Source organism: Ochotona curzoniae, unplaced genomic scaffold (genome assembly GCF_017591425.1).
Source record: "Ochotona curzoniae isolate NIBS_2020 unplaced genomic scaffold, NIBS_Ocur_1.0 contig_3819, whole genome shotgun sequence".
Taxonomy (NCBI): Eukaryota; Metazoa; Chordata; class Mammalia; order Lagomorpha; family Ochotonidae; genus Ochotona; species Ochotona curzoniae.
In genome coordinates, this window is record NW_024466004.1 from 9,730,813 (window position 1) to 9,753,587 (window position 22,775).

Sequence of the window (22,775 nt, forward strand, 5' to 3'; positions counted from 1 at the left end):
ATTTTGTGCTTGGTGACCAGTGTCTACTCAGAAGCTCACTCAAACCCTTCCACTGGAGATTCTACCACCTCTCCCACATTTATCTCCTTCCTCATGTCTCTTATCTGGTTTCTCTGGCCATGACTGTAAGTCTGTTCTTTATTTCATATGGAAGCACTTTAAATATTTGAAATCTGTTATTTTTACAACTTTTTCTCTTCTAGTCAAACACCCCAAGTCCCTGCAGCCAGTTATTACGAGACACACTTTTAGGCTCCTTCACTCCAATTTACTGTACACAGCATCACTATTGGGATTTCCTTAAAACATCCTTTTGAATGAGTCACTCTTCAGCCAATAAACCTTCACATGTCCCTTAACTCTAGTAGTCCAACACCCTGTACAAGTTGGGCCTTAATTCTCTAGTGTCCATTCTCAAAGAAAGCTTGGCTTGAGGAATTTAGTTGAGGGTTTTTTTTTTTTGTTTGTTTGTTTTTTTCTTGTACAACAGTATTTCTGCTGTGTCTGAGGCCTGAAAGTATTTTCTACATGGGCCTCCTTTTCTTCAACATTCAGCCTCCATAGCCTGTGACTGTAAACTAAAGGGTTTTTTTTTGGTTTTTGCTTTTCAGTCCTCTATACCGTCTGGGTTACTCATTTGAAAATGAATATACACCATCTTGAGTTGCTGGCTTGTTTGTTATGTCTCTTTGAACATATATCACATCAGTCTTCAGAATCCCTCTGTGGTACAGACCTCAGTGTCCAGGCCGTTGATGTTGGTTGCTGGACTATAACACTGATGCAAGATTCCTTCCTTACCATTCTCTTGTATTTTGTCAGGTAACAAAGGGCAGAGAAGGCGACTTCTTTGATGACTAGCTTAGAGCAGTAAAGCTGTCTGCCAGGCCAGGAAAAGGCATGAGGCTTGTACTAACATATTTTGTCAGGATGCTCTCCTACATTCATGCTCCCACCTCCCAGAGAGCCCAGGAAATCAGCAAACAGGACATTTTTCTCAACTGCTGGGTAAGCTGAGAACAGCAGCTGTGGTTGCTGAGCAAACGCCCAGGGCAGCTTGGCCACCCTGGAGAACCAAGAAAGGGTGGAGGTGGAGGGAAATAAAATGTTTTCCTAGCCAGGCAAGCAATCACTTCAATGTTAAGGGAAAACTAGGCTTGTTATGTTCACAGTAAATTTCCTCAATTAGAAATGTTACAACAAATCTGTCTGATGTTAATGGAAAGCATACTTACGCACATATTCATAATGTGAACATGCATCAAAGATATTTTAAATGGTGTTCTTTGACATCACAATTTGTGTTTGTAACAAAAAGAAAACAAATAGTGTTTAATCAACTAAGTAAGCTTTAGGAACTTTTAAAGTATGTTGGCTGATAATGATGTATGACCTTTCTCAAGGAGAAAAGATGGATTTTTAATGAGCATAAACATTTTAATCCCTACTTCAACTCCAAGCCAATATGATTTTCTAAGGGGGCATACAAAGATATTAAGCTGATTTTTTGTCTGGAAAAGGCAAAAGATATGCAGGTGTATACACAAACACATGTCTGTGTGTGTGTGTAGCTTCTATGTATCACAGAGCAGAGATACTTAACCTGGGATCCACAACCTGAGATGATACGTGAAATTTGCAAATGTGTTTACATAGAAAGGTTTTGGAGTTTTCATCAGATTATCAAAGGGGGTATGTAACCTAAAAAAGGATTACTGCTACTTCTTAGAGTCTATTCAGATTTGTCCTGCAGGTATTAACAGGGAGTAGATATTTGTAATTAAGGCATGGATATAAAATAGTGCTCAGTCACTATTACTTTATACATTATACCCAATATGACTTGTTTCACAGTTATCCATGTGGATATTAACCTGACATTGCTCCCTTCACCATGGTGATTACATTGAATTGCATGAAGCTGTTGTTTTTTGGCAGCAAATGTATTCAGCATACTATGTTATATTTCTGGTTTTTAGACACATGCTACTTACAGAACATATTCAGTATATTTAAAGTGGTATACAGCTTTTATAGAAGGTCTTAAAATTGGCAAGAAGACTTTACAGCTGGGTATGCCAGCAGTATCAATCAGATAAGAAAGATGATTTTCACATGACAGGGTGAATCCATAAATGAAGATAAATGCTACTTTAAATTTTGTTTGGATATGGATTAATAAGTGAGATGGAAAGTTATGAATAAATGTCATCAATTATTCTGTAACTTAAAATATCTCATCTTTTGGGGCACCAAGAATTAACTTTTTGTATTATTATCTAAGGACAACCTCTAGAATTATCCCTCTCTAATTTCTGAAGAGATTAGAAAGCTAAATGAAGCAAAGAAAAGTTAGAACAATTTGTTGTGTCAGTTGATTATCAGGGCCTGGCTCATAGTAGGTGTTCAATAAGTATTTGAATCTTGAATTTTTCACTAAAGGCTACTATTTGTCAAGAACCACTAATGAAATACCACATACATGAAAAGACCATGGATGTGTTCAGGACAAACAACTAGATTCTTACCTCAGCAGAGTTGTGATACTGAATGAAGGTTGCAGAAATGGCATGGCTAAAGGGGTCCCCTGCCTTGGTTACCATGTCCTGTCTCACGAGCAGAGCCAAATCCACTAACTAGAAGAAGACCAAAGTAGTGAGAGGGAAGTCATACAGCTGGAAATAATCATCAATATCATTGCAAAGGTAAACTTCAAATACATTCCAAATACTGACAACACTGTCTACTTACAACTATGTTTTCTATATAATATACTGCCATTGGCTGGAGAAGTGACTTACCTGTGATTACAAATGGTATATTCTGATTTGCTAGAGGAATAGTTCTTAAATTTATTTCAGAATCACTAGGGAAGTACTTTAAAATACAGATTTCTGGGCTGTATGCCCAGAGATTCTAACTCATTAGGAATTTGCATTTTAAACAAAAACCAAGGAAATGCTGATGCTGTGGTCTAAAGACCACACTTACAGAAACTGTTAGAAGGCAGAGATTCTGGACTCAGATTTGCTAATCACTTGGGAGATCTCATATACCTGAAAAGCTATTTTTCAAATCTTAAAAATAACCTCTAAATGAGGCAGAAGTGGACCTAAGAGTTCAATGTCAAGAAAAAGTATGCAGGCATTCCTTATCGTAACGTTACAAGAAATCATCTGTTTTACCCTAACAGCCACAAGAGCTGAGGATCCAAAGAACTAAATTAACATAAAAAATGACATGAACTGTCAGAGAGGACAACTCATGGCCATTTTCATTCCTGGTACAGTGCACTGGGTACAAGAATTGATCACAGATAAAAATAAGGATAAATTATTCATAGGAGCCTGACAGGACAGTTTCATGTTCTTACCTGTGCCACAGTTTCATATGCTAAATACGCTAACAGTTCCATAGCGACAATAGTTGGTTTGATCTCCATACTGCTGCAGTCCAACCAGTCTCGAAATTTAGAAGTTTTTTTGGCTAGCCGAAAAATAAGTAAATAATAAATAAATAAATAAAATTAGTTTTTAAGATGCTTAATACTGTATATAGCTACTGCCAAGCTAAAAGTAATTATACATAAAAGTAATTATACATTAATTAATTATTCAAATACATTGAATAATGATTAAGAGGCATTGTTTTTCAATTTTTAATAATGTAATCACAGGAAACCTAAGTTTTAACTCTGTTACAAAGCGACAAAATAGCTGCACTCAAGAAACATCTTGTGCTTTCAGATTTTTTATGTTGTATCTGCGCTCTATGACATAGTATACTAAACCGCTGATGTTTACACTTCTCACAGTTTCACAATAAGGTCCTCCTGGCTATAACTTTATGTTACAAGGACAGGAAGAAGAGTTGCTTGTTCGATTTTTTTTGTTTTTTAAGATTTGTTTAGAAAATCAGATATACAGAGAGAAGGAGAGATACAGAGAAAGATGTTCTATCGAGTGGTTCACTCCCAAGTGGCTGCAATGGCCAGCTAGAGCTGAGCCTATCTGAAGCCAGGAGCTTCTTTTGGGTCTCCCACATGGGTGCAGGGTCCCAAGGTTTTGGGCTGTCCTTGACTGTTTTCCCAGGCCATAAGCAGGGAGTTGGAAGGAAGTAGAGCAGCCAGGACACAAACCAGTGTCCATATGGGATCTTGCTGCATACAAGGCAAAGATTTAGCTACTAGGTTACCATACAGGACTCTGCTTGTTTGATTTAACCTAATTTATTCTTGTGGAAAGAAAACTTCCTCAGAGAATTTGTGATAGAACACACAAAAATTGCATTTTTTTTAAAGATTTATTTTCATTATTTTTTTTATGGAAAGGTGAATATACAGAGAGGAGAGACAGAGAGGAAGATCTTCCGTCCAATGATTCACTCCCCAAGTGAGCACAATGGCCGATGCTATGCTGATCCGAAGCCAGGAGCCTCTTCTGGGTCTCCCACGCGGGTGCAGGGTCCCAAAGCTTTGGGCCGTCCTCGACTGCTTTCCCGGGCCAGAGGCGGGGAGCTGGAAGGGAAGCGGGGCTGCTGGGATTAGAACCGGTGCCCATATGGGATCCCGGGCGTGCAAGGTGAGGACCTTAACCACTTGCGCCACTGTGCCGGGCCCAGAAATTGCATTTTTAATACTTCAGGCTCAAAAGTTATGAATTCTGAATTAAATAAACTAATATCTGGTCTGATCTAAATCTGTGGTTGTATGTTCCTGAGTACTAAGATGTCCACATTCTGGGGCCAGCCTTGTGGCACATAAGGTTAAGCCATTGCTTGTAACACTGGCATCCCATACTATACTGGGGCTTAAAATCCCGGCTGTTTCCCAACCAGTTTTCTGCTAATGTGCTTGAGAACACAGCAGAAGGTAGCCCAAGTAAACACCAGGGCTACTGCCACCCATGTGGAGAATCACCTGGGGTTCCTTACTTCCGGCTTTGTCCTAGCCCAGCTCTGGCTGTAGCAGCCACTTGGAGAACGACTCAGCAGATGGAAGCTCTCCATGTGTGTCTCCCTTCCTTTCGCTTTGCCTTTCAAACTAAGGGAGCCTTAAAAAAGAAAAAAGGAAGACAGAGAGAAAGAAAGAAAAAGATAGGTTCATTCTTAAGCCTGACTTTCAAATGCAGCTTCATATTACTGCTATATTAAGTCCCCACCTAGCCTTGATTGCAATCCTCTCTGTTTTACTCTTGCTCCTTTCTTTCCATGAATGTTTTCTGATCACTCTTCTTCATTCTGTGAATCTTGACCATTCAAGTCAAAAGTTTACTTCTCTGAGATAGCCATTTATTGTATCATTACACATCATTTCAGGTCTACTTACAAGTTCTTTTCCGTTTTGAAGATTTATTTTATTGTTATTTGAAAATCAGATATACAGAGAGGGAGAGAGACAGAGAGGAAGATCTTCCATCTGCTGATTCACTCCCAGGGGCCGCAATGGCAGGAGATGCACTGATCTGAAGCCAGAAGCCAGAAGCCAGAAGCCTCTTCCAGGTCTCCTAAGGCTTTGGGCTATGCTTGACTGCTTTCTCAGGCCACAAGCAGGGAGCTGGATGGGAACTAGTGCCCATATGGAATCCAGGCACATGCAAGGCAAGGACTTTAGCCCCTAGGCTAGCGTGCCTGGCCCTGGTCTTTTTATAATTTCTCAAGTCACAGTGTAAGTTCTTTGTAGGGGAAGACTGTACCTCACACTTCTCTGTGTACCTAATAGTACCATACATCTCCTATGTAACATGCACATATGGAATCTTTAGTTAAATATCCTAAACTCCCACAGTGCTAAGCACAGAGTTCACTACACATTACTAATTTAAATAAGCTAGAGGGAAAAGATTACTAATGAAGATTTTATCTAATCAGTAAAAAAAAACCCTTCAAAAACCCACTGATTATTCTTTAGATTAATCTGGTCCCATAGGTCTTGTAAAACACTTAATAGTAATTCAAAGCATGATATTTTGTTCCTTATAGATAGAATCTTCCATGCATTCTAGATACAGAAGAGTTTCCTTCTACATAAATCAGAGAAGATGTAAGTCTTGTTATCAAAGCACATATTCAAAACTGTCAAATATGGCAGAATTATGATAATTCCCCTTAAAGCTATTACCCTAAAGTAACCAGTCTTCCAAATACTCTATAGCATGCAACATTCCATCTAACCAGGAAGCTGGAATAGCTCACAAACTTACTGAACATCTATAGAATGCCTCTGACAGATCACTCAGAATAAAGAACACTGATTTGGTGATTGTGCTTAAAACAGTATATTTTAAATTGAGGAAAAATGCTGTTAGAATACAGTCAGATATAGCCAAATGATCAATAAAATTTGCAGCTTCCTCACTAGCACATAAGCCCCAAGAATGCGTCACCACCAGGCTGACATTAGCAAACTCACAAGAAATATTTCTAGAAGAAATGCATACATCAGTGAAAAAATAACTCACTTTAATAAAAGGTAAGGCCTAAATTCTATGCATTAAAAAGATGTGTATAGGGTGCATAAGTCTTGTACTTTTCCTTTTCTACTAACATGATTTTCTGACCTAATTTCCTTTTTGTACCCTGAAAAAGAACTGCTTCAAAGTTCGTTCTTCAAGATCCTATTGGTTCCAGTAGGAAAGATACAGCCACCCCTAGCAGAATGGTTTGCTTTCATCACTAGGTAAGACAACCTTGGAATGAATGAGTTCCTTCAACTTTGCTCTTCTCCAACATATCAGGAGAAAGGACAATATGGAAATTGACTAACAATTTAAATAGAATCCTTAACAATGGCCTGAAGTTCCCATCCTGATCAGCATCCTGATACCATCTTAGTTTTCCTTCTGTACTTGACTTAAAACAATTCACATAATGATTTAATATCATTAAATATGAGACTTGCTGTTTTCATACCCCTCGTATCTTTCTTGTCAATGATTACTAACAAAATTTAGGCTTCCTGTAATATTCCATTCTCTTATTTCATGATTTCCACCCCATCCCTCTCTCTCTCTCTCTCTCTCTCTCTCTAATTTAAGACAAAAAGACCTTCTATCCAATGATTCACTTCACAAATACCCACAATAGTTCGGGCTATGCTAGAAATCTGGAATGCAACCCAGTTCCCCCTTGCAGGTGGCAGGGAATCAAGTGTTGGTTACATTATCTGCTGCCTCCTTGAGTTAGCAAGAGTTGGAGTTGGAAGCAATGCTGCGATTTGAATCTAGGCATTCTGACATAGGTTATAGGTGTCTCCACTAGTGTCTTAATAACTGTACCAGAAGCCTGTCCCACTCATTACACTCAAAAAAGAAAAAGAGATCTCTCCCTCACCCATTTTTTAAAATTTATTTATTTAAAAGAGAGTTAGAGAGGGAGTCAGGTCTTTTATTTGTTGATTCACTCCCCTCAAATGGCTGCAATAGCCAGGGCTGAAGCCATCTGAAGCCAGGAGCCAGGACCTTCCTCTGGGTCTCCCACATGAGTGCGGGGCTCAAGTTCCTGGGCCATTTTGCTTTTCTTTCTGCAGTACATTAACAGGGAGCTGGACTGGAAGTCCAGGTGCCTGGATTCAACCAGTGCCCATATGGAATGCCTACTTTACCTGCTGTATCTTAGAGCCAGGCCCCAAGAAATTATTCCACAACTATTCAGCCTTTCATAATCATTAGTCTTTAAGTGAAAATAGCATTCCTCAGAAGACATGGTTTTCCCTGGACTTCCCACAGTGGTTCTTTACTCTTCTTCTGTACATATCAGGCAGCTACTGATTGTCAATCTGTTCATTTTCTTACCTAACAAAGGGTCTCGGCATTATTTCTATTCCCTTAGGAGAACGAAGTCTTCCCTCAGTAAATATACAAATCTAACAGAGTAACAGCAAACTTACATCAATGACAGAAACTAAAACTCAATGAAATCATGTTTTAAGAAATAACCATTATTCTACAAGTTCCTATCCAACAAAATAACCATTTAAGTATAGATGTATAATGAAGTTATTAAATAACTAAGTACTTTAAGGACTCTCAGAGAAGAAAAAAAACACCAAGCGAAGAACATTTGACTTAAGCATTTTAAGTCAAGAGCATATATTTAAAAAATTAAAGATAGCAACTGAAATAGTAAACATAAAATATAGGATACACAAACCAGAAGAAGAAAATTGGGTGAATAAAGTTCAATCAATACAGTAGAACACAGAAAAGGCAGAAAAAAATGAATTCTAAATACTCAGTAGTTGTAAAACACAGAGACAGCATATGCTATCTCAAATGTATTCACATTTAAATGCACATAATTGGAATTTTTCAATTGAGATAGATTCTGATTTATAAAGATTTATTTATTTGAAAGGCAGCATGACAGAGAAAGATCTCAGTTCGTTTCCCAAATGCCCACAGCAGCTATTGCTGGGCCAGGGTAAAGCCAAGAACCACGGGATTTCTGACATAGGTTACAGGAATCCAAGTACTGGGCCATCATCTGCTGCCTCCCCAATCCCATTAGCAGGGAGCTGGAAGGGAAGAGAAGCAGCAGAGACTGAAACTAGCATTCCCACACAGGAAGCAATATGATGAAAGCAGCAGCTTCACTTGTTAGACTGCAAAGCCAGCCTCTCTCTGCTTTATTAAAAAGATCATCCTAGTTATTAGTTGTTTACAAAACCCATGTATAAAAATAAAAGGCTGAAAGGAAAGGATTAGAAGATGAGCTATCGGGAAAATTGCAGTTAAGATAACTTTGAGAATCAACATTACCATCAGATTATAACAGATTGTAAGGGAAAGGGCATTTGATTTATTCAGTTACAGGACTAGTGGATTGGCCGTTGTCCTGATGCTACAGGCCACACTTAGCCTATTAACTCATTTATTCTAAAATGCTCCAGCAATGCCAGTGGCTGCTATCACCAAATGCTTAAGAAGACACATACAGTAGCAGGATGACAATTTCTATGTCCTGATAATTTACCAAAAAGAGAATAATCAAGGGAACTCAACACTCTGAGCAGTGTTTTCTAAATTTGCTGACCCACACTTGGATTAGCATTCCCAGAGTTTGGTCACATAAAACATTCTCCCTCCAAGGTTTCATAATGAAATACCTATGGGAACCATATAAACAATACTTTTATAAATAACCAAATCTCTTCCAAGAAAAGAAAGTTAAGAATAATATACTCCTTATCCTGTAATTATTTTACACAGCAAAATTTTCAATCCACTATGCTTTATGATTGAATTAAAAAACAAAAATGAAGTCACCAAGAACCTGGTTTTAATTTTCTAACATATTGGTCACTCAATACCATGCCAATTAACTCCATAATGTCGCAAATTGTTGCTGATGTTATATTGTGGCTTTTCATTGGAGGGCATGATATTCTGCCAGCTCTACTTTCAGATGAGGGATGGTCTCCCAAGAAACTGTTGAACTTATCTGGACAATAAGATGCTGGACTCTATGCTTGGTACATGCTTGCAATGAAGGAATCATGACTGGATATGAACAGTACTACTGCAACAAGGTGGAGGAATCCACCATGGGGGGAAGGTGTGGGGAGGTGTTGGGAGAATCCCAGAGCCTATGAAACTGTGTCACAAAAAGCAACTAAAAAAAATATCTAAAAAAAGAACCTGGTTTTCAAAACAAGAGCATATTAAAAAATCTTAAGACTATTAACTTTGCTGTGAAATAGCACTTCTGTTCCTTTAAGTGAAATAAATTTTAAATATGATTTTAAAAAATAGTTCAATTACACTAAATGTTACTTTATAAACTGGAGATTTATACTTATAAAAGAGTTGAATGCCATTTTTAAACCTAAGAATTATAATACAAAAACCTCTCATTTGCTGAAATTGCCAGGATCTGTAGTGTCATTTACTTAATGCTTCACAGATGTATGATGCCAAATTGTTAGATTGGAAAGTATATTTAGTTAGAAAAAAATCTTCCCAAACTTGTTTTCCTATATTTCACTGGCATCCACATGAGGTACTATTTGCAATGTGTCATTTATATGCACTTTATGATCTATAAATGAAGCTTTCATTTTCTTTTTCCAAATCAATTGCATTGTTATTGTGACCACATAATAGCTTTCATTAAAAGCCATCATTGTTTCTATAATCCCTTAGACCAGGGTCATGTGCTACTTGGTCATATTTTTAACTGAACTTCTCATCGCACTATTTTTTTTGACCTTTACCCCCACAGCATTAATCATCACTGAACTACTGCTCTAAGGATGTTTTGCTACACAATCCAACCTACTATCATGAGCTCTCATGTACTTTTAATACGGGTGTTTCAATGATGGGAAAGTGCTAATTCTACACCAGCTCACTAGCGTTGTGAGAGCATGGACTAATGAGTTTGGTCACCACTCAATGCCAGTCACAGCATGAGGTGGAAGACAAAAGCACAAGAGACTATTGATGTGTCCCTCTGTGGTAATATGACTAGGCCTAAAGAGAAGGTCTGGCATTTATAATTAATATTGGGCCGTTAAATGTCATGATTATATTACTGGAATCCATTATGAGTCTTGTATAGTCAGCAATACTCGCATCAACATGCCCAAGCAAGTGGGGAAGAAATAAAAAAACAGAATATTAAGGAAAATTATGACTAAACAGTGATACGAATAATTAGCATGGCTTTCTCTGTATTTCCAGAACCCTTTAAAATCTCTTAATAATATTAATTGCAAAATATTAGAGTACAGTAAATTCGTTTACGGTTGTTCCTAATACACGCATAGATTAAATCCTCCAAATTCTAAAAAACAGGGATTGCGTCATACTTCAGAACATCTGTAGCGCACAAAGTCTTACACATATAATTAAGCAAAGTGTGTACTTACAGAAACTTAAATGTCGACTTTCACAGAATTCTGCATATTGAACTGAGTCCATAACTCGAGTTTGTCTTTCTGCTCTCTAAATACACAAAAACACAAAGACACACACGTTTTAAAGTAAAATTTTAAAGTAAAATACATTTAAGTAGGTAGGTTATTAAATATATTTTCAAAACCAAAACTTAGAATTGAGGTATAGTTTTTCTTACGATGGGAAAAGTTTAGTGCTACCATGCATTCCATGACATACTGCCAAATATTCTACATCACTCAATATGATAGTAACAGGAGTTCTGCAGCTGGTTTCTCTGAAAAAATAAAGCTTAAGATGCTTTTTCTGTTCCTTTGTTATTAAACAAAAAGACCTCATTTCTTTTATTTCAAAGATTTATTTTATTTTCATTGGAAAGTCAGATCTGTATAGAAGAGGAGAGACAAAGATCTTCCATCCAATGATTCACTCCCTAAGTGGCAGTGACAGCCGGAGCTGAGCAGATCTGAAGACAGGACTCTCACGCAGGTGCAGAGTCTCAAGGCTTTGGGTTGTCCTCAACTGTTTTCTCATGCCACAAGCAAAGAGCTGGATGGGAAGTGGGGCAGCTGGGATTAGAATTGGCACAAATATGGGATCCTTGCATACTGAAGATGAGGATTTAGCTGCCAGGCTACTGCATCGGGCCCAAAATCTCATTTCTTAAATAGAGCACTTTTAAATTTTTCTTATCTGTATCATCCTTCTAAAAATAGAACTGTGAAAGAATTAACTTCAGAAGAACTATTATTGTCCATCTGCTCTAGTACAGTGATTTCTCAATGTTAAAACAGTAGTCAGCAAATGAAATTAATATAGTTCATCTTAGAATATAGAGCCAGAAATAACAAATCCATACTTCAAATTGCAAAGAAAATAAAAGGATCTTTCATCAGGATCCAGGTATGATTCACAGTCTAGTACAGTTTCATCCCTGGGCTTTGAATTCAGTACAGCAGATGTTTGCTGCTTCATTGTTCCACAAGAGATGGGATAATTATAATTCAGCCATAGTCTGGTGGGAAAGTATTCGACCGCTTCCGCTTCCCTGGTAAGGGAAGGTTTTGGAAATGAGACAGGCTGGTACTTCTCGGAATGAGTTTCTTGATACTAAAGCAAAAATTTCCCTGGGATTTTAATTTTTTTTTTCTGCTTTGGAAGGATTTTTGACAAGTTATCTTTATTACAGTTGTTACAGCACACAAATACCACTTCTGAAGTTTATGATACTTTTGTACTTTCAAACTTAAAATTATTTTTTCTTTTTGTTAATTTGAGTGATCAATTCCAAAGCTATGCCAGTAGATTCAGTTGTACACTCAACTCAGAAACATAGCTGGGGTGGTGGGAGTTAAGGGAGAGATTACCAAGTCCTGTGTTTCCCTTTTAGGACCACTGATTATTTTCCCATCCTGACCTTTGGACTTCCCTTTCTCTTTCCTACGTGTCTCTTTTTCCATTCTTTTCCACCTCTTTTCATAAATACTTATATACATATATGAAGACAGAAACACAGAATTCTCTTGCTTATTAACTCTCTGGGTTCAACTATCATTTTAGAGAATACGTAAGTACATATTTTATAAAGTAATAATATGATAAAATTCTAACTTGTCTGTGTATGTCCATGAGTCCTCTTGTGGATGTAGTGCAGCTCCATCCTGAAGGACACAGTACTGCATAGCCTTCTATGTACTTGAAAGTATGCACAGATATATCATTGTACGACCTAGTTTTGGCCTCTTTATTAATTTATCTGACACATGACTCAATAAATGTTTGCTCCTAAGGGATTTTTACTGCGAACTCTTCTACCATGCTTGACAAGGAAGATTTGGTTTTTACTGAGAGTCCTCTTTTTATTCAGGAGCAGAGATGCATATCTTTACTTCCTGGTATGATAGTCTCCATTATACAGTTCACCTATGAGAATAGCAGAATATTGGACTTGTGCCTTACTAAAGGACCATCCTATTGTAATAATATGGAGAAAAACAATGGGAGGAGGAAAATGTGGTGTAGAAGGGGAATTCTTGTGCATATGGAACCCTATCATGAAAAAACTCTGTGTGTGTGTGTGTGTACACACATATAAAAGATTTGGTTTTTGTCAATGCACTTAGATAGTATCTGAGTACATACAGTAAGTGTTTCTAGAAATCAAGTTAGGAGTACTTAGTCTAAGTGGCTAAGTTTATCAGGTTCCTAGCTTTAATGAGTGAAGTGTTAAGCCATTTTGAAAATTTGGAGCAGCAAACCAAGTCTTTCTGCAACCATCAGAAGGATTTTAAATTGATATAGTTAGCCTCATTCCTTCTAGGCACTCTTCCTAGTACCCATTCTCTTTCCTTCTTAGCATCTTAGATCTTTTCCAATTTCTCCAGCATCTAAACAGAAATCTTTAGTCTGAGGAGCTCCATGAAACTAGCTACAGAGCATGTATCAGACACCATAGCGAGTCAGTGCCCAACACATAGGGGGCACAATGCAAAGCAAAATGCATGATTCTGAGGTAAGGGCAACTTGAAGGTTATCTTAGTTAAGCTGCTTCATTTTAAAAATAAAGAAATTGAACTTCAGAGTGATGTGTTTTGGCAAAGGTGATTACATTGGAAAAGAAGCCCAGGGTTCCCAACGTCTGAGCAAGCTTATTTTCATTATGAAAAACTATCTCAAACCTATAGTAATTCTTACTCCAACGTTTTCCTTTGAGATCTTCTAGATTCCACACAATCCTTTATTAAGACATATCATGTAGTCATTATATTAACATGTCCAAATTGTTTATGAGAAGAAATCGGTAAGTGACTGGGTCATTAAAACATGTACCAGCTAAGGGTGACCTAGTGCATTGCGTATTGATGGCCGGGCAGACATAGTGCACAAGTGTGCTGCAAAGATGTCACAGGTATTCAGGGACGTTGCATCTCCTTGACTGTCTGCAGGACAGGTAAGGCTAAGGGCAACAGAATACCTTGGCTGGTATCTGGTATCAAGATAGCTGCCTTATGTATTCATATTATTGTATCACAAAAAGATGATCATTTTCTATGCATGCCATCATGAGAAGAGCAGTTATGTCTTTGGGTTGTTACTACTGTTGTGTTTGAATATTATATGACTTATCCCAAGTGCGTTATCATGATCAAGGGAGTTCACAAAATCTGAGTTGGATTTAAGGATGATGATGAAGACTCAGATATGCTTATTATCAATTATATATTAGTATATTATATTAGTATAATATTATATTAGTATAATATATTAGTATATTATATATTATTATCAATTATATATTAGTTCTTTCTATTCCCCATTAATTCTTTCAAAGAACTGAGAGAACAGTGCAAATTTTGGCCATAAAATACGATGGTGTACTTCATTAACCATCTGATTATTATATTATCGCCTATCCTTACACTAATATCTTCAACACTGAGAAAGTATTATATATTGTCCATGCACCACATGTTCTTTAAAAACAGAAATTGTGCCTTGTTTCGTTCATCTGTGTCAAGCCAATGCTTTGCTTGGATTTATTTGAACCCCAGTGTGCATGCGCAGACTAACCAGATGAATGGAAGATGGGTAGATTGATCACAATGACCAGTCCTGAGCCAGGAGATTCATTTGAATTTTAAATGTTTGTGCGCAGGACCATGTACCTCAGCCATCTTCTGCTTGCTCAGGGGTGTTAGCAGGGAGCTGGACTGGAACTGGAGCAGCCAACACTTGAACTGGTGCTCATCTGGGGTGTCAGTGCTTCAGATGGCAGCTTAACTCACAATGCCACAATACTGGTCCCTAAGATAATGTTTTAAGAGCTTCATTTTGTTGTCAAGAACACTGATTTAGAGACTTATAAATGTTTGTAAAGAGGAAAAGCAGAAGAAAAGCTTGAGTCCTAAGTACCTACTCTCAGAACTGCTGATCTGTATCACATTAACTCCAATGAATGTTGTACTTCTCTAGGTTTTAGCTTCCTTTGAAGCAAAAATCACAGCACAAACTAATTTTAAAAGAGGAAATTTAAAAAAGAGTTAGAAAATTCATCTGACCATTTGTTGTGGTCACAAAGCTAAAATGAAAAAGACATTATATAGTTCAAATACAGAAAACACAAATCTATGGAATAAAAATGACTGAAAAATCAGAGCTGGTCTATCATTGCTCCCAGTCACACTGAACATCCTCAGCTTACACGATTCTTGATCACAGACTGCCACATAAACGTAAGGTCACCTTTGTATGACTCATGTTCTCATTTTTGCAAGTCTGCTTCATCTTCTGATTAATCTCTCAAGTCTCCCCAGTCCTTGGTTTCTTTAAAATTTCTAAAAGTAAATCGCACTGGTAGTACAATACAGTAATTACAATAAAGGAGTATACCTGAGAAAGTTACTTTTGAAATAATTATTCATGAAATTATTAGAAAATAATGTTTAAATTTAGCTGGAATAGTCTTTTAAAAAGGTGAAAGACCAGTTATGCCACCAGTTATCTAACTACTAAACAGTTGACAGTCTTCTTGGAGTGAGAAGGCAGACTCCCATGCCAGATGAATTCCTTTTCTGGATCCTACCTAATCCAAGCAGCAAAGCAAGCACTCCTGCGTTTGCAGTGCTTACTATTTTCCTCATCACTACAGATCCTCAGTGAGGATTTTTTATTTAAATTTTTAATGAAAAATTTGAGTTTGAATGAACACGAAGCTGCTTTTGTCTTTTTATTTGAAAAATCTTTTCAGAAAGGACACTGACCATTTGGCCCTGCCTACACCACTGGGAGATCTAAGGCTGGATTCCTTATGCAGCACACAGTGCCATTTAAATTCCACTCATGTTTTCACTGAAGCGTATTTAAAGGTCATAGAAGCTATGTGATGGCATATCTCTTGGCAGCTTCTCAAGACACATGATATTTATCTTTCTGCAGCAATGCAGAATCACAGACATAACTTTCAAACCAAGATGAAAGTTTATCTGCTCTCACTTTTACCTAAAATTTTTTTAAAAATCTTATTTTGATTATTCTTAAAATTCAAATGCAAAGTCCTCTCTTGCATGGAAAAGGCAAAATGCCAATGGTAACCATCTGATTACTTCTTGTCAGGGAGGAATTGATTGCTGAACTTGAAAGCTTCAAACGAGCGGCTGGCAGCCACCCTTGCCAACATGTCAGCATAAGAATATGGTTATGCGTGTATGACGTGTTACCACTCACAGAGGAGTAAATTCCATAGGCTGCTGGAAACAGGCAGGAAAACTGAGGTCCAGAAAGACTGGCCTTCACCTGGGTAGTTTCAGACAGTGCTCACTGTCCATGCCAGATCAGTCTTCAATTTAGTAGATTCCCCTCTCCAAATCTCAAATGGGCCACCTTCCAAACACTTGGTAAAGTTCTCCTTCTTTCCAACTACATTGCATTAACTCATCATTTTGAGCCTGGGGAATTGCAAATGGTTCTTGGTTGTTTTTTGCTATATATATTTTGTCAACCTGTCCTTGGGACAGCTATTTAATAAATAAAAAAAGGTCCTGGCACACAGGAAAACCTATCCATACTAGGTCTTCCTTCACCTTCACACTGCTTTCTTTCTTTGGTTCATAAACCTAAACAAAGGGCTTGTCTTACAAGTGCAAGCATCTAAGTTCGGCTTGAACTCTACAAAACCTTATTTACTCTTTTACCTGGGTTACCCTAGTCGTGCTGGTCATCCCTGTCCCTTCCCTTTTGACTGTGCTGCCTATTTCTTCTCCCACCCTGCAATAAATAAATCATTCTCTTTCTTCAAGGCCCAGCATTAAATGCCACTTCCCCCAGGAAGTTTCTCCTGAAGTCCCCAATTTGCACTGGCTTTCTCAAAAACATGTGTTCTTCTGGATAGTAATATCAAATCTCTCTCCACACTTCCCTATGTGTGCCAGTTCTGCCTCTTGTTAAAGATTACAGATACTGCCACATATGATGAACCAAAATAGTCTTCAAACTATAATGTATGAAACCTACGTCGCACACACCTACACACAGATGTGTACCTAAATCATAGGGGAAAGAAGTAACATACATTTTAAACAATATTTGAGGGCAAGATTATCAAGAAGTTTTTCTTCAGTAATCACACATATCAGAAATGTTTCAACTTTTTTTGAAAACAGTAAATTACAATCAGAAAAAATAACATCTTTGAAAGGAAGGAAAACTTTCCTCTTTAGCTGATTTTACCTGACTCACAGAAAGGCATTAAATGTCCACACACAAAAATAATCAAAGCAATTACCACACAAAAAAATCACAGAATGACAACACAGGCAGGAGTATATTTTCAAAATCAAGGAGAAAAGAAAGCACAGGGAAAGTCTTATCACAATATTTAGAATATTTAGAGCACGAACTCAGAGATATGAATGATGGTCTAGAACTCAATGTTTCACTTTTGTTTAACCTTGAGTTTTCACTGACTATAGAACTGCATAAAAATACAGAATATTTTCTGTATCATACCCTAAAAATAAAAAGGTTTTCATTAATATTGATTTGCTCCCTTAGAGGGGTTTTAATAATATACCAATTTTATGTGTCAGAAATATTAAGTATGTATTAGAGCAATCATAACAAGTCTGAAAAAGAAATAGCCATAGATTCTGGCATATCTGGGGATTTCAAAGGAATTGTGTGTTGAAAATAAGTGAGTAATTTTCATTTTGTACAAATCACCAGTGATTGAACAGTACACAAAAGGATATTTGTAATATTAGCTCATCTTGAAGTGGCTTCAAAATACTGCATTCTTTTTTTTGGGTCCACACCCTTCAAGTCTAAAAATGCAAACTGATATGATCATGGGAATCTTGCATTTTCTGTGTATTTTAGATTATCAAAGATGGGTATGAATTGGATATGCAATAAAAATAGTTGTAACACACTTAAAATGGCTAAATAGGTTTAAGTCTTTTTCATGTTAACTTAGTGACTTGGCACTGAAGAAATATTACACATAAAATAAAATATTTCTGGGCCTGGCATGATGGCTCAATTAGTTAACCGTTCCCCCAACAAGTGTCAGGAACCCCTATGGGCGCTGGTTCTACTGGTGTCCTGTCTACTCTATCTCCCATCCAGATCCCTGTTCATGGCTTGGGAAAGCAGTACAAAGATGGACCAAAGCCTTGGAACCCTACACCCATGTGGGAGATCTAGAAGAAGCTCCTGGCTCTTGGCTTCGAATCCACTCAGCTCTGGCTACTGTGGTCATTTGGGAAGTGAACCAGCAGATGGAAGATCTTTTTTCTCCCTGTCTCTCCTTCTCTTTGCAGAAATCTGTATTTCCAATAAAAACAAATAAATCTTTTTTTAAAGGAAAATTTCCTTTCATGGGATAAAATGTGTGCTAAGCATCATTTTGTTAATGAACCAGTACTACATAACTAAATTCCATGTATAGTTCAAATCAACATGCTTATTGTTACTACCATTTTTTTCTAGTGTTTCTTAGAGTCGTAAACATGCTCTAGAATATCTAAGTTGGCAAAGAATACAAAAATCTATATAAGTTTTGCTCCAATTACTTCTTTAAAGTCACAGTAGAAGACGGACTACTTCCCCGTGCCTCCTCACCCAAATGAGGATGTTTCTTTGTGTGTGTGTATATGTGTGTATGTGCATGGCTTTTATTTGGCTGAAAAATCAAAAAGAGAACATAATGGATTAAATGTATAAGTTCTTAGGTATTTTAAAAATTCTCAGGGATTTAGGCAATATCCAGATGGACCAACATGGCTTTATTTAAAGTACAGCAAGCAAACTTGTGGGGATCCAGTTAAATATGTTGGTCATTTCAGGTGAAACTTTAGAACCTGCATAGAAAATATGTATGATTGGATTCTAAAAGTTTGTGAAAAAAATGGACTTACTTGATAATTTTATTTTGAGGTAACAATTTTTGAAATCCATTCATACAGGGGTCTTCCAAAGGTTCACAGAAAAAGCATATTATGAACAAAACTGATTGTATTTCAAAATATTTAAAAAATTATTTGAGAGGCAGACACAGAGGTGATGGGGAGGAGCGAGAGAGACCTCCTAGCTGGTGGCTTGTACCCCCTAATGCTCACAAGTGCCAGAAATTGAGCCACAGTCAAAGCCACGAGCTTAGCTCTACCCAGGTCTCCCACAGGTGGTAGGAACCCAATTATTGGAGTCATTGCCTTTGCCTCTCAAGAGTCTACATCAGCAGGAAGCTGGAATCCAGAATCAGAGAGAACTAAACCCAATTACCACAATGTGAGATATTTTAGCACACATTCTAATGACTAAGTCCAATATCCTCTATGAGCTATTGAAGTGCCTTCATATATAAAGTCATTATCATATAATATTTAGTTCATACTTTTACTCTTGAATTAGAATGCACATTTTGCTGTCTTGTCTTAGCCAAGAACAAATTCATAACCAAACATGCACACACAATGTATTTTTACTTTACTTTCAAGATCTGAAAGTCCAGTGCCTTTAAAAAATACAATTCTGAGGGGTTGATGTTGTGTATAGTTGGCTACATGTGTGCCTACTAAATCCCAAAAACTTCTACAGAGCACGACACATAGTAGGTATTTCATAAATATAAATGGAATGAGAAAACCCATATGTGGGTTCTCTGTATATGTTTTCTATTTTCTTTAAAGGTTTATTTTTATTTGAAAGGCAACTTAAAAAGAGGACAATCAGAAGGAGATCTTCTATTCTTACATCCACTGGTTCATTCTCCAAATGGCCTCAACAGCTGAAGCTGTGCCAAACCAAAGCCAGGAGCAAGGAGCTTCCTTTGTGTGCACATGGGTATAGCATCCCAGCCATAAGAGGTGCCGGCACCATAGTTGAAGGATTAGCCAACTATACCACTGCACTAGTCCCTGTGTTTTCTATTTGTATATATACTATATGTAATCACTCAAAAGCAGGGTTTCTCAATCATGGTAATAATGACATTTTAGACTGAATAATTCTCTGATATGGGGGCAGTCCTGTGTACTATGGGATGTTCAGTGTATTTTTTAAATGAAGAAGCTATTATTTAGATGTTAGATAACTTTTCAAAGATTATTAATTAGCCCGATGAAATAGCTCAGTGGCTAAATCCCTGTCCTGCAAGTGTGGGACCCCAGATGGTGCCAGTCCATGTCCCGGTTGCTCCATCTCCCATCAAGCTCTTTGCTTGTGGCCTGGGAGAGCAGTGGAGGAGCGCCTAAAGGCTTGGACCTTACAAGAACCTGTGTAGGACACCTGGAAAAAGCTCCTGGCTCCTTGCTTTAGATCTACTCAGTGCCAGCTGTTGTGGCCACCTGCAGAGTGAAACCAGCACATGGAAGTTTTTCTGTATCTCCTTGTGTCTGTAAATGTGACATTACAATAAAAATAAATCTTAAAAAAAAAAAAGATTGCTAAGTAAGAAACATGTGCTTCAATCTGAAATAAGACCTGCTTCTCTCAAAGCCTATGTTTTTACTACAGGAGTTTTGGTATGTGCATGTGTTAGGAGATTTTTATCAAAATTGTTGTTGCTGTGTGTGTATATGTGTGATTTAAGGGATTTTTATGAGCTCCTCATAAGTGAAACTTCTAAAAGCAGGAGTGCTCTGACAGAGATACAGAAAGGAGTTTTGGACCCTCCAATTTTCCTTCTCTTCTGGAAGCTACATCTTAATGAAACAGCAATGAATGCAGGACAGATTTTGAAAACTACTTCATGATCTTATGCCTCTTGCCCTTTAGAAAACAAGCACTGTGTCTTTAGTTTCAAAGCATGAGGCACTTCACACGTGAGACTCATAGGATGACCAAAGCACTGAACTAACAACTAATTCTCATGCAACAGGCAGAGTGATCTTTCAAACTATGATTCATGCTGTCACTTTTATCAAAACCTTCTTTGGTTGTCATATCATGGTCTCCTGAAAAACAGGACAGGTCTATCTATCTATAGAGCACTTAGGAAAGGGCGTTTCTCACAGAGACACTAGAACAGAGCTACTAAAAGAATGCAATCTCCTGAGACACACAAGAAGACCTCCCGTCTGATCAGAATCTTATGTCTCTGAAACTTTCACGACTGCTGCTAGAAATCCTAATGAGTAGCAGAGACACTTGGGTCAAGGATGCATTAAGATGAGCCTTTCCTCTCTACATTTTGTATTGCTATTTCCACTCTCTCAGTTGATTAATTAGATAATAAATCCTAAGTATTCCAACCAGAAGGCATCTCAATAAAATGGTTCAATTACTGATTTAGGAATTTTCAACTGAACAAAAATAAGCTTTACATATAAAAGTACACATAAAAACACATGCTTTAAAAATCTAAAAAGAAAGATGAAACTGTGGAAACATGAATAACAAAGTCTATTACAGCAGGCTGCTATAAAGAAGCAAAGTCAGGAGTCTAGGAAATACTTGGAAGGGAACACATCATCAAGAAAAAGTCGGTTTTCACAACTTGATAGCATCTGAGCTAAGACTGAAACAAAACAACCAAATTAAGTTCTCCCTAAAGAGAAGCTCTTAAGTATTTAAAGCTAAAGTTACTTTATTCATAATTGGCTGAGCTATTTCCATGAGTTAGAAATGAGTAGGTTCATCAACAGAAAACACCACTTGACAAAAAGAAGGAAATTATTTCCTGTATATGCCCAGATTTAGTCACTGAAGACAAAAAGAGAAAATGATGGTCTTCATCAATATGACTATGATGAGCATGCAATAACATTGGTTTTGTTCCACTTGTAATAAATGAATACTAAGTACTTAACGACAGAAAGCAGAAGTATCTGTCACAAAATTACCATCTAATTTCATACTTATATTAAAAGTCTACATATGTGTTTTGAAAAATTGAACTTGCATTATTTTTAACATATTGTTTACTCAATACTATGTCAATTAATTCCATAGCACTGTATATTGTTGCTGATGTTTTGTTGGGACTTTTAACTGACTAGGACTTTACTCTGTTAGCTCTACCTTCAGACCAGAGAAGGTCTCCCCAAGAAGCCGCTGAACTTATCTGGACAATAAGATGCTGGACTCTATGCTAGGTATATGCTTGCAATGAAGGAATCTCCACTGAACTTGAACTGTGGTTATGCAGCAAGGTGGAGGAATCCACCATGGGGAAAGGGTTCTGGGAGGGGTGGGGGAAATCCCAGTGCCTATAAAACTGTATCACATAATACAATGTTATTAACAATAAAAAAGTCTACATAGCTAGTTTTAAAAGCCAAATGTCATCTTTAAGATAACTGTGAGTATAAAGATTTTTAATAGTGTAGTCCTGTAGAGAATTCTTCAAGAAGAAGCCCTAGCTGGTTACAGTCACTACATGTAGGTATTTCAAGCAGCCTGAGCACATGGCTGCAACTTGGTTTTTGAAGAATACAGAAGAGTAAAATCTCCTGGAATCATAAATGTGAAACCCATAATTATAGTTATTTAAAAAATGGTTTATTTTAAGATATTTGACGATGATGTTCTTATCCACTTAGATGTCAGTGCCCAAATTTTATTCAGCCTTTACTCATAAGTCAATGCATTAAAACAGTTATTTGATGAAATGTCAGTAGCCATTAGGCCCAGTTCTAAGTAACAGGCTTAAAGAAGGCATACCACAGAAGGTGTGGAATGGATTACAAAGAAAAATGAAGAAAGGACAATTGTCTTAGCAATTTGGTGATGAGAGGTGGTGTTTTTTTTAAACCACAAAAGCTCTAAAAGAGCAAAGGATAACAGTGACAGCAAGAACAAGGTAAAAACAAAGGTGGCAAAACTATTGAAATCAAGGAGGAAGAAACAAAACCTAGAATGATAGCATTGTTGAGCTTCACAACG

General features: G+C 37.3%; 1 protein-coding gene across 2 annotated transcripts in view; it reads right to left on the reverse strand.

The window, feature by feature from the left end:
* The window catches only part of SUPT3H (SPT3 homolog, SAGA and STAGA complex component), a 376,225-nt gene that overhangs the window by 94,943 nt on the left and 258,507 nt on the right, over nucleotides 1-22,775 (reverse strand). For both annotated transcript variants that reach the window (XR_005884201.1, XM_040983489.1), the window contains exons 7-9: nucleotides 10,868-10,943; nucleotides 3,374-3,486; nucleotides 2,529-2,636 (exon numbers count right to left, since the gene is read on the reverse strand). Coding sequence is in view for 1 of the 2 variants with exons in the window: in XM_040983489.1 (XP_040839423.1) it covers nucleotides 2,529-2,636; nucleotides 3,374-3,486; nucleotides 10,868-10,943 (297 nt within the window). In the remaining variant the exon portion in view is untranslated. The remainder of the gene's footprint in view (nucleotides 1-2,528; nucleotides 2,637-3,373; nucleotides 3,487-10,867; nucleotides 10,944-22,775) is intronic.